This window comes from Marmota monax, unplaced genomic scaffold (genome assembly GCF_021218885.2).
Source record: "Marmota monax isolate L192 unplaced genomic scaffold, Marmota_monax_Labrador192_F-V1.1 WCK01_AAM20220418_F8-fsc00020, whole genome shotgun sequence".
Taxonomy (NCBI): Eukaryota; Metazoa; Chordata; class Mammalia; order Rodentia; family Sciuridae; genus Marmota; species Marmota monax.
In genome coordinates, this window is record NW_026692912.1 from 7,508,957 (window position 1) to 7,521,194 (window position 12,238).

Consider the following 12,238-nt stretch of genomic DNA (forward strand, 5'->3'; position numbering starts at 1 on the left):
ACACTGGCTACAAGTCCAGTGCAGCCAGCATTACCTTTTTCCTCTGTGGATCATCTTTTTAACTCCACCTTGTGTACTGCCCTGTTCACAAGTGACTTAATCTCTGACTTCACACCATATGGAGTCAGTTTTCCCACTTCTATCTCATGAACTTCACAGGAGCCTGTTGGGTACTGCTCAACAGGATAACTGTTTGCATTTTGAAATAGATCTTTCCTTGCATAGAACCATCATAAGAAACAGCAGGTCTCAGTGTCCTTCTCTGCACTAAATTGCAGAAGCACAGCCCGCCCCCTTCATTGCATACCAAAGGTGCTCCCACAATGTTTCCAAATGCCTCCCTGAGAAGACAGGACTACCCCAAGGTTAGAGCTACTGAATGTGAAACTAGAAGACACTATAATATTAGGTATATCCTTCCCTACCCAAAATAACCCAAAATTAGGTCTTATTTGGTGGTGTATCTACCACTCCAAGAATATAAGTTCTATTTTGAGTGGCCTTGAACAAGGTAGCCAAAATGGCACAGTCTTGGTTTTAGGGGATGACAATTAGACCCATAAGCCCTAGTGAATAGGCAGATGCTCCTCCCTGGCTCTTCCCAGCTCCTCTCTCTGTCCCCTGCCCTGAGCCACTTTGGCCCACCCATCTTGGAAAATATGGTGAGATCATTGCCTAACTTACCTGCTGCAAAGTTACGGAGCAAAGATGAGTAGAGAAATGAATTCAACTGGGAGAGGTGCAGTCCCAGCCTCAGTATAATTATCTCTGAAGGGCACCAATGGAGAGGAGGTTGCTAGTCCCTGGCGGGTTACGTAGGCAGTTTTCCAGTTTGGTAATGGAGAATTTTTCTACAAATTGGAGCTGAAAACTGTTGTTTTTACTAAAAATATATTTCTTGGCTCTTTTGGAATACCTTGTACATTAAGACCCTTAACAAGGATTTATAGAGGATACTTCCATTAAACTGAACATGATTTAGACCAAATAAAACTGACTCAAGTTCTGACAGTTTATTTCACCAATTAAAAGAAACTCAAAATGTCAACTTTTTGTAATTGTGATGGTGTGTTAACCACTTTGGGATTGTTTCAGAGCTCTGGGCCACCAGGCAAACTAAAACTAGAAAAGTAGAAATGAGGGTTTTAGACACTGCAAGGCATCAGCTCTAGCTTCAAATTCTAGCTCCTGGGTTCTTGGTTTCTTCATGTAAGAAATAGGTCCCCCACAGCAGGCCTGGGATGGGAATAAAGTTTTGCCTCTGTCCCGGGCTGCATCCTACCTTCTGAGGCCAGAATCCCAGTACTTTCAGGAGGGAGTCAGAGCTGTACCCCTGCACCATCTAATCAGACCTCTGCACCCACAGAGAGAATAAAAGCCTGTAAACCCATATTTATTTACTTATTTATGATGCTGGGGATTGAATCCAGGGCCTTGCAAATTCTAGGTAAGTGCTTTCCCACTGAGCAACATCTACAGCCCCAAATCCCAGATTCTTTTTCTTTTCTTTTTAAGAATATTTTAAATGTATTTATTTATTAGTTGTAGATGGACACAATACCTTAATTTATTTTTATGTGGTGCTGAGGATCAAACCCAGTGCCTCACACATGCTAGGCAAATGCTCCACTACTGAACTACAACTCCAGCCCAAATCCCAGATTCCTAATCCACTGATCTTGGCTTCTTCACCTTTAGACTCTTATCTCCCAACACTCCATGAACTGCATGCTGACAAGAGGTTGTCCTGTGTAAGAAGCAGCTGATGGTGCGTCTTCCCTGCTGCTGGGGGCCATCAGCCACCAGTGGGTAATCTTACACTTTTCTTCCCTTCTGCACTCAGTACCTGCCCAATTAATGGTTGTAGAATGAATAAATGAAGGAATTAAGGAATGCAGACCGTTTTTTACTGGGACTGGTGGAAAGACATCCAAGGAGAAAGCTGAAAAGGGGAGACAAGCACATTTTCTCACAGAATTCAAACCTACTTTCCAAACATTTTAGCAACACATAATGAAAAGAGCAAATAAAATAAAAACATGAACTGAGTCCAAAACAGCTCCAGGGAGAGCTACGGCTTGCTATTTGGACTAGTCAGGTCGCTGGATACCATTGTCCAGCCCTTTGGCACAACTTGCTATGTGGCTCTACAGCCATACAACCCCTGGTTCACACTCAGAGCTCTTCATGCCTCCTAGCCCTTCGCTTCATCCCCCAACCCCGCCCACGTGCACCCACGATAGGGCCTTCTCTGCTCCCAGAAGCAAACAGGGCCTAACCGATCTCTGGATCATAAAATACTACAAAGGAAGACAACACCAAATGAGGCTCTGCATCCCCAGCCCCAGCAGCCACTGAGAAAGGCCTGGTTCCTCCTCCAGAAACAGAGTGCTCAGCCCACGCCCCAAAGGAACTGCTTGGTCCAAAAGACGGAAAAGATGAGCAGCAGAGTGACACTGAGGATGACAGCCATCAAGTAGGCAAAGATGCGGAATTGAGGGTGGCGGAAACACTCCCTCAGAGAATAGTGGCTGGGGATGGGGATGGGCATAGGCCTGGTGGCCGGGGCAGTGTCCTGGGAAGGTGCAGTCTGGTTCCCAGACTCGACGCCTAGGTCCAGTGTGTAGACCCGAGGCTGGCGCAGGAAGTAGCGGCTCTTAGGCTGGTCCTTGAGACAGAGCTGCCGACCCTCCAGGATGACGTGGTGGGGCTCCAGGCGGAGCAGGCTTAGCATGGCAGTGTCCGTGGGCAAGTCAGTGACGGGCTGCCCTGAGGCCAGCACGGTGGGCTGGCGACAGAGCGGGCACAGCAAGCGGCGCCGGGCCGGAGTCACCAGGCTGAGGTGGGCCAGGCATTCCACACAGAAGGAGTGGCAGCAGTCCAGCACTTTGGGGGTATGGAACGTGTTGTTGAAGGGGTTCCAGCAGACAGGACACTCAGCCTCTAGCTCCCGGCCCTGGGGCTCGGTCATCCTCAGACCACACTGGGAGGCCTCACAGGGGATGTCCTGGCAGGAAAAAGGAGCAAAGGTACACCCATGAAGCTCTGTCCCTGAGCTTGGTCTGAGGCTCAGAGTTCTGTGGCGTTCTGTTCAGTCCCATTTTACAGAAGCAGCTTAGGTTCAAAAGCGTTTTCTTCCAGAGCACCTTGTTTCTAAGCCATTCCACTAAGTCTATGTACACAGCTTCCCCTGCGTCAAGGTGAAGGCCTGAGTCACCACCACCCCAACCAACAGCACCAGATGAACTGGCAGTGGAGGGAACTGCACCCTGGCTTTGTGGATGGCTTTGGAAATGTTCCTTGTGGTCACCGTGTTGGCCCTTGACTGCCCCGAAGTCAGAAGAGGGTGAACCATGGTTGGGGTTTTGCTAGAGGGCAGACCCTCCCTTCCCTTAAATCTCTGACCAGGGCGAGATGGTCTTTGTCAATTCCCTGTCTGTCCTTCTGTGGGAGCAAATGCCAGGCCTGCTTTCCTCCTCCGCCTGGTCTAGAGGGCCAACCCTCCAGAGCTGCCTGGCCCGCTCCTCGGCCTGATGAAGAGGCCCCTGGGAAAGCTTTTCCCCTTGATCTGGGACCTATCGCTCAGGCCCCCAGATCAGCCCTCACAGAGCCTCTCCCTGGCACTCGGTGTCTCTTGGATCCCCCACCCTGCTTTGTCCAGGGAAACCATCAAGACACCCACCTGGGCTTGTGCGGACTGCAGCGGGATCAGGCAGAATACTCACAAGTGCCTGAGGTTCTAGTCTCTCCCTCTCCTGAATCCACAAAGCTTTGGGAAACTGCCTTCTCACCACCAAGCCGTCTCCATGGCAGCAAGATCACAGCACCTGGAGCTGCCAGGTGGCCCAGGCTGCAGCCTGTTGAGCGCACCTGCCTGGTGCCAAGGCCAGAGAGCTGCTAGGTGGCGGCTGGGAGGTTGGGGACAGAGTTTCCCCCACACACACCTGGGGCGTGGCAGCCAATTGAACTTGGAAACCAAGTATCTGCGTGATTGTGGGCGGTTCTTTCCAGACCTGAGGTCCCTGGCCTGGAAAGGCAGGGGTGGCGATTTCCTTTCTGGATCATGGAAAGGGTAAGTGAGTCGTCCGGGCTTCCTCTTCCCTCATTTCTTTTCTCAAATGGCTGGAATCTCTTCCTCGCACCAAAGGGCTGCCTGCCCTGTGCTTCTATTGCTGCAAAATTCACCTGGTTCACGGTCTAAAACTCTGCACGCCAGCCTCCTCCGGCCCCCTTGACTTCTCCTGATCTCTTACCGTACCCACACAGCCGGCAAACCCTGCTGCCTTCTGCTTTGTTCTTAGAACACAGCCAGCCAGCTGAGATCTTCGAATCCCACAGCTGGCCATCCTGCCAGCCTTGGGGACTTAAGGAGAGCAGTCAGAAGGGAGCAGCCCCAGCCCTGCTTCCTTTTTCAAATCGAAATGATTGGCTTGTTATCTATTTCTCATCTTGGTCCTTTCAATTATTTAAATAGCTGAGTTTTTTGGTGGGGGAAGGTTTAAAAACCACTTCTTCCTAACCACTCACTTTGCAGATGGAGATAAGTAACTCACCCCAAGCCACCTAGCTGGTTCTGGTGACACTGGGACCCGAGTCTTTGGATTCCAAGTCCACCACCATGCTGCTGTCACAAAAACAGAACAGTATCCACTTAGCCCACAAGCCGGGTGTGTGCTGTTGGCTAGGCAGAAATGCTCTCCTTTTACTGGTTCTTTACAGCCATAAGACTCTAATGGTAAGAACCTGGGAACTATGCAAGGGGAGCTTTGGGGGCTGTGAGTCCCTTGGACCCCTGATATAGCCTCATCTCCCCTGACTAACCGGACACCTGGAGCAGAACCTACTTACTCTCTCACCCATGGCGTCCTGGTTTTCTTCTTCTAGAAACTCGGTCACTGCACCACACAGGGAAGAAGGAAATGAGGATAAGCAAGATAAGATGGCTCAGCCCTAACAGAAGCACTTGACCAAAGGTCTATACCAGTGCTTTATTCAGTGGACCATTCATTCATTCATAGTTATTGAGTGCTTACTATATGCCAGGCGCTGTGCAAGGCATTGCATCAGTGGGCAAAATCAACCCGTCTCTGACCTCATGGCACTTGGAGCTAGTGAGGCAAGGAGATGTGTAATGAGTGATGAGCAATGAAGAAGTGCAGACGGAGAAGGGCAGGAGGTGGGGCTTGAAGCTCAGGAAGCATCTGAATTTCTTTCGGGGAGGTGGCCTGATCTGTGATACTATTTCCATGTTTCAAATAGCATCCCAGCTTCAGAGCAGAGGACAGACTGAGAGGGACAAGACTGGAAATGGAAGGCCAGTTAGGTGACGGTGATGTGTGACATTAGTGAGCTGAGGGTGGAGAGGACCGAAGGGGACGACATTAATGATGTCTTTGGAGACAGAATCAACCAACTTCCCAGAACCAGGTGTAGATCCTGGAGCCAAGCTGTGAAGCTCACGAACCCAGGTCTGCTGCTTATGAGGACGGGAATTCCAGCTGGTGCTGCATCCCGCAGGCCTCAATTTTCTCTTGTGAAAAGAAAGCTAGGAGGAGCGAGACTTTTAGGTAGGCCCAGTGCCCAGTTAAGGACTGTGTAAGAGGTGGTTGGCCTTATTTCCGCAAACCGCTTAGAGAGAGAGGAAGGGTTACAGTTGACTTCAAAGCCATGAGAACATTTTCTCCACTGATCTTTGAGGAGCCCCTGAATTCCTGCCTCACAAACAGAACTTCAGTCATTATCAAAAACCTTAAAGTGTTCATAGCCTTGACTCAGAACTGGAAATCTATTCCATGGAATTAATCAAGGGCCTGTGCAAAGATTTGATTACAGAGATGCCCAAGGCCTTGAGCAGTGGTGAGATACAGATAATCACCTCGTTATCCAATACTAGGAGGCTGACGAGGTGAATTCTGCTCTATCTGTGGAAGAGACATTCTGCAGCCTTGGAAATGATGTGATAGAACATTTATTATTATGGAACTATATCCATGATGTAATGTGAAAAAGAACCAGCTATAAAACCACATTACAACACAATCCTATTTTCAAAGAAAACTGTCTGGAAAGATAAGCAACCAAATATCAACAGTTGCTATCTCTGGGGCAAGACTATAAATTATGTTTTATTTTAAAAATTCTCTTACCTGAAAATTTGAACTTTATTCCAGATAAGCTTGTCTCACTATTCTTAAAAATCTCTCCCCTTTGCCCCCAGATCAGAGCTACACTTTCTGAGGACCCACGGCCAAAGCCGTGGAGGGCTGAGGAGGAGGAGGACAGTGACTATAGCCTGGCCCTTATCAGTGAGGCACTCGCTGTGCTTCCAAGGTCAGCTGGTCAGAGGCCAGTGTCTCCAGGAGACATTGTGCCATGTATCACCCATCACCCCCAGACCAGGGCAGCTCAGGGACAGTGAGTCCTAAACACCACCCTAAAGTCATCTCCCCACCTGTGCACGAGTCATTACCAAATCTTAACTGTCTGCAGTGGCCCCCATTGTTTCCAACACCAACATGACAGAGATAAGGAACTGGCAGAAGAACTGTGTGGCAACACCACTAGATAATATCATCACCTTTTACCGCTTGTTTCTATTTGCAAAAGGCCGTTTGATTCTCTAAAACTACCCTATGAAGGAGGCAGAATGGGAGTAAAGAGCAGGCAGCCTTCGAAACCAGACCCTTGCTGATCCTGAATGGCTTAACCTCTGCACTTCATGTTCTTCTGTTAAAGAGGCCAATGACCCCACCTTGCAGCCTGTGAGTGCCCAGCACAACTCAGCAGGAGTTCAGTACAGAGTTAGCTTGACCATTTTTACACCCATTTGACAGATGGGGAAGCCAAGGCACAAGATGGTGGAGGTACTTGTCCAAGGCTTCAGAGCTAAAAACTGTTGAAGGATGAGCCCCGGAGCCTGCATCCCAGGCCAGAGCCCACCATGAGGCAGTGCTGTCTCCAGACTCCAGGCCCTGTGACCCCATGTCTCCATGACCCCCCCTGGCTCCCTTACCCTTACCTGCTCCCTTGGAGCCCCTTCTCCTTCCTGAGTGCCACCCTGCAAGCATGTGCTCTGCGCTGAGACTTCTGCCTCCAGCCTGCCTGTCTGGCTCTCTCTGCTGCAGGCTTCCCTCTGATGACTTTGGACTGTCTGTGTGTACAGGGGGCACCTGGGAGCTTCGGTCTCTTCATCCCCCACCCCCACCCCGTGAGTCACTCTCGATCTGTCTCTGAGGGGGTGGAAGTCCACTCACCCTCGCAGGCCTCTGTTCTGTGTGGGGCTCGTCTTCTTCTTCCACTGTCCTAGACCGTTCTGGTGGCCTCCTGCTGACCTCTCCTGACTCCTGCACAGCCGGGCTTTGACCAAAGGCAGGGTACCCTACAGACCCTTCCCACCCTTCCCCCTTCTAAGCACCTGCAATAAAAAGATAAAGAGCTCTTGCAAAATGCAAATAATCCAGTGGAAAAAATGTCAGAGGAGAGGCAGTTTAGGATAGGCAGGGAGAGTCCGGGTTCTCCAGCAAGTCAGACTTGTAGGTCTGTGTGGGGTCAGAGTCCTCGCTCAGAATCCAGACTCTGCTTACTAGCAGCGGAGATAAGCAAACTACTTAACTTCTCCAAGTCTCAGTTTCCTCCCTGAAAATGGGGACAATAATCCATGTACTTGACCAGCAGATTAAATGAGATAATACACAGACTATAACAGTGAATGGCATTCAGAAACCCAAGTAAATGTTAACTAGACCTGTTAATATTTTTATACAATCAGGCAAGTCATGGGAAAAGAAATGCAAATGGAATATATGTATTTGTATACATATATATGTGATTATTATACACACGAAAATATAAACAAGTATGTTTGGTTCTGCGATCTGTGCCACGGCCTCACTGTTTTCCAAAAGACAGCGAGGATGTCTTCCATCACCCATATCATGTCCCCAATTATATTCATGTCCCCTCTAACCTTCTCCTTGTACTTATAGTCCTCTGATTCTAATAGTGATCTTTTCAATGGCATTTGGAGAATAAACAGAAATAAATAAACGTATCTGATTGGGGATGTAATCAAATTCCCCAATTCCCCCATTTGATTTTGTTATTCAACTCTATTTTTGAATAGGCAATACATTCCCATGGCTCACCTGAGAGAGGATTGATTTTACAAGGCAACTCTCCTCTTCCAGCTACCTAATTTCCCTAGAAATTAAGGTAATAGGTTTCTTTGCGTCTTTCCAAAGACAAAAATTCAAACAAAATGTCCACGTGTTCCTCTTTCTCCTTTTACCCAAATGTGCATATTGTATGGGCCGTAATAAGCCTCTCTTTTTTCACTTAATAATGTGTCTGAGATGTCATTCTGTGTGAGTACATAGTTTTTCTTCAGTTTTTAAATTTCACTGACTAGCTATACCATAAATTGCTTAACCAATTCCTTATTGATCTAATCCCTTAATTTTAAATATATAAAAATTGGATGGAAGAATAAATGCAGAAATGAGTACAGACTTCAGCCCAGCTTAGATTGTGTGAAAATAAAATTGTAGACTTTGGGAAGTTTGAGATCTCTGAAGAAGACCTTGAAGCAGTTTTCTGAGTGGAGACAGTGTGATGTGATTCAAATTAATACACAGTCCTTCCGGTTCCTCTCAGATTGGGAATTCCCCACTTTCCTCTCTCTCTGCTGGTTAACTAAGGTCAGTGGGGATTCAAGACACTGAGGATCCAGTGTGTATTCAACAGTTTGGAAGTCATGCATCCCGGCTTGACAATACCAGTGCAAAACATGACATGTTCATATATCTGTTTTAATAATTTCATTCCCCAGGAGTAGCCAAGAAATATGTTTTGGTTGCATGAAGATGTTCATTGCAGTTTTATTTTAACCACAAATGATTGACAACAGCCCAAAAGCCCATCAGTTAAGAAGAAAACTATATCATCATTTAAAATGATGTTCCAGAAGACTTTTCATTGACTTGTAAATATGGTCACAATATACTATAAATGCAAGAGGGAAAACAGTTTTCTAACGAATTTATATAGTATGAGGCAGATTTTATAAAGTCAAATTTATGTATAAAGACTAAACATCCCTGAGGAAAATGTCACAATGGTTATCTCTGGGTGAGAGGTGCTAACATTTTCATTTTCTTCTTGCCATCTGTATTTCCTAAGTTTTCAAATGAATACATACTACTTTTGTAGTAAGAAAGCTATCTTGGAAAATAAGTCAGAGTTTTCTGCAACTCAGAATCCGGAACTTAAAGGTAAGCAGGTGGGGCAGGTAAGAAAGCAGTCAGGGCACAGCAAGCAGTGAGATAAACAACACAGGTGGGGGCCATTTTCCGGGTCACTAGTTGTTTAGTGGTCACTAAGTGTCTAGTGAGTAAACGCATCATCATAATATCTGTGGGTGGTCAGGACCACGGAGTCCTTTGAAAACAGTGGAAAATTTTTCTGGAGAGATTCCCAGGAGAGATAGTGAGGCATCTCAGGAATCTGGGAGTTTAATTTAGTTTATGCCTGGGGTGGGGGTGGGGGGCGAGGTCAGCCAGCTGGAAAAGCGCCTGGCCTAAGCAGTACCCTGGCTGGATCTGGGCAAGCAGAGTCATGAGACTTGGTGGAGCCAAGCCAGGCGTGGTGCAGAGGCAGGTGCTGCTGCTACAAGCCATCTGGGAAGGAACAGGGAAGCAGGTCAGTGGGCAATGGAGGATGGAGAAGAAGACCATGACCGAGGTGGGTGGGCTTTATGATTAGGTGATGGCCATAGGACTGCCCAGAGTCTAGGACAGCCCCAGCCCCACACACATGGCCTGGGGATGAGAAATGCAGGACTCAGACTCATTCTGAGGCAGAATCTGCATTTTACAAGATCCTTAGGAGATTCAGAGACACGCTGCAGTGTGAGTAGTGATTTGGGAGAAAACCACTCAATGTGCTCCTTGGCTCGAATTGATTTACTCATCTCTAGGTTCATAAGGGATCCCCAAGGACACGACAGCCTAAGGAGGCTGGTGAGTCCCCACCTGGGATTAGGAGTCCCCCACATTGGCTTTGTGTGTCGTCAGAATTTCCATTGCAAGTCACAGTCTCTTATGCAAAACCTTTGCAGCCAAATGTGTTTTAGAGCTTTTCATATTTTAGGAAGGTAATATGCATTTGTCATCCATTGAACAACTCTCCCAATGTGATCTGGGACAATATTCTGCAGTTTTTCATGAACATTGACACCAAAAATAATAAAAACAAGATCAGATCAAGTTTGGACACAAAATTTAATGGGAAAAATTTTTTCAGAGCTTGAGATTTTAAAATTGAGACTAAGGATTATGGGCTGCTTTGTTTTGTTATTTTATTTTACTTTTAGACTGCGTCACTTGAATAAAGATAGAAACACTGACATGATGCTACTTCCCAGCCTAAGACTTTGCAGGAATTACATGATCTGGATTTTTTTTTTTTTTTTTTCAGTACTGGGATTGAACCCAAGACCTTATACAGGCTAGGCAATTGCTCCACCACTGAGCTCATCCCCAGTCCTTTTTTAAAAATTTTGAGACAGGGTCTTGCTAAATTGCCCAAGTTGGCCTCAAACTTGATATCCTCCTGCCTCAGCCTCACAAGAACTAGATATTCCTTCACATACTTCATCTTTTTAAAAAATATTTAGTTAGTTAGTTAGTTTTAGGTGGACACAATATCTTTATTTTATTTTTATGTGGTGCTGAGGATTGAACCCAGTGCCTCATGCATGCTAGGTAAGTGCTCTACCACAGAGCCACAACCCCAGCCCCATGCAACATCTTTTTAATCATGTCACAGCTCAGGTGGTGTGAATATTCCCAGCTTAACTCAAGGGACTCTGTGAGGAGCAGTTGGATTTTGGTGAAATTAAGCCATTTCACCCCCATAGACACTAAATGTCAGAGCTGAGGCTGGAAGCTTGATGGTCCAGTGCTGTTCTTCCCCGTGTTCCCGAGGACAGGCCTCTGGCTTTTCGAGTCTTTGTGTCCTGTGTGCAGAGGGCAGGCTCCAGCTGCAGCCAAAGGACAAAATACCTTCTGCATTCGGTGGCTGGTATGTTTAGAAACACAGGACTGCGACTCAGAGTTCTTCACCAGCTGGTCTGAGCATAAAGCATTTGGTCTTTCAACCTCTCAAACTGCCCTTGCAGGAGGTCCTTGGTGTGAGATGGCCCAGGCGTGCAGGCCAGTCCTCCCATATATTCTGAAGCATTCTCTGCATGAGTCCTGCCACGAAGACATTGGCAGAATTAATTGAGGACTCTCTGTACAAGGAAGGTCTCAAGGACCTCCTCCAAATGGCAGGCGAGAAGCCTGTCAGGCCGGGCTCCATCTCTGCTCTTGAAATGCTTAGATGGCAACACTGGCAAAGGGACCTGGTATGGTGACAATGTTGAAAAGTGATGGGGCATTTTTTTTTTTTTTAAAGTACAAGAGTTTGAACTCGGGGCTTCACGTGTGCTGGGCAGGTGGTCTACTACTGGACTACATCCTGGGCCTTTTAAAATTAATTAATTAATTAACTAACTAACTTATTTGCAGTACTGAGAGTTGAGCCCAGGGGTGCTACAGCACTGAGTCACATTCTCAGCCCTTTTGTTTCTTATTTTGAGACAGAGTCTTGCTCAGTTGCCCAGGCTGGCCTTGAACTTGTGATCTTCCTGCTTCAGCCTCCCAAATAGATAAGATTACAGACATATGTTACTGTGCCCGGTTTGTGGGGCCTTTTAAAGAGGTGATTAGGTCGCTAAGAGGGATTGCTGCTTTTCTCACAGGAGGAGGATCATTCTTGCAATGGTGGGTTGATATCAAACAAGCTCAGGCCCTCTCACTGGTTTCTCCACACATGCCCGTTTGCTCATCTGCTCTCTGCAATGAGTTGAAGCAGCCAAAGCCCTTACCAGAGCTGGACAGAAGCCTCCAGAACTGTGAGCTAAATAAACTTTCCTTTATAAATTATCCAGTCTCAAGTATTCTGTTATAGCGACCTCCACCTAGATTTTAAAGGATGCTGCAAATAGCCTGAGGGGGGGTGGGCAGGCCAAGGTCAGCCACGGGGTGGGGCCACTGCAGATTCCCCACTGCAGCAATCCTTGGGGAAGCCAACGGAAGGAGACCACCCCAGGGACACCCCCCCCCAACAGCAGAGCCGTCGACAGCATGCGATGCCTGTCTGGGAAAGCTGCAGCACCAGTGCGCAACTCCAACCTGGG

The 12,238-nt window shown here is 47.3% G+C and overlaps 1 protein-coding gene across 3 annotated transcripts; it reads right to left on the bottom strand.

Annotated features, from left to right (window-relative positions):
* Positions 1-998: 998 nt before the first annotated feature.
* On the bottom strand, positions 999-7,508 carry Rnf183 (ring finger protein 183). Of its 3 annotated transcripts, none has more exons than XM_046451412.2 (2): positions 7,254-7,508; positions 999-3,007 (listed from the first exon to the last, which is right to left on the bottom strand). In XM_046451412.2, the coding sequence occupies exon 2, from the start codon at positions 2,969-2,971 to the stop codon at positions 2,393-2,395; it is 579 nt and encodes a 192-aa protein (XP_046307368.1). In that variant the 5' UTR covers positions 2,972-3,007; positions 7,254-7,508; the 3' UTR covers positions 999-2,392. The 3 variants fall into 3 exon arrangements, with proteins under 3 accessions (XP_046307368.1, XP_046307366.1, XP_046307367.1); XM_046451410.2 differs by lacking the exon at positions 7,254-7,508 and adding an exon at positions 7,019-7,180; XM_046451411.2 differs by lacking the exon at positions 7,254-7,508 and adding an exon at positions 3,683-7,008.
* Positions 7,509-12,238: the final 4,730 nt, after the last annotated feature.

Excerpts from the sequence above, each read along its gene's own strand:
- Rnf183 (XM_046451412.2), bottom strand. The coding sequence starts at position 2,971 with ATGACCGAGCCCCAGGGCCGGGAGCTAGAGGCTGAGTGTCCTGTCTGC.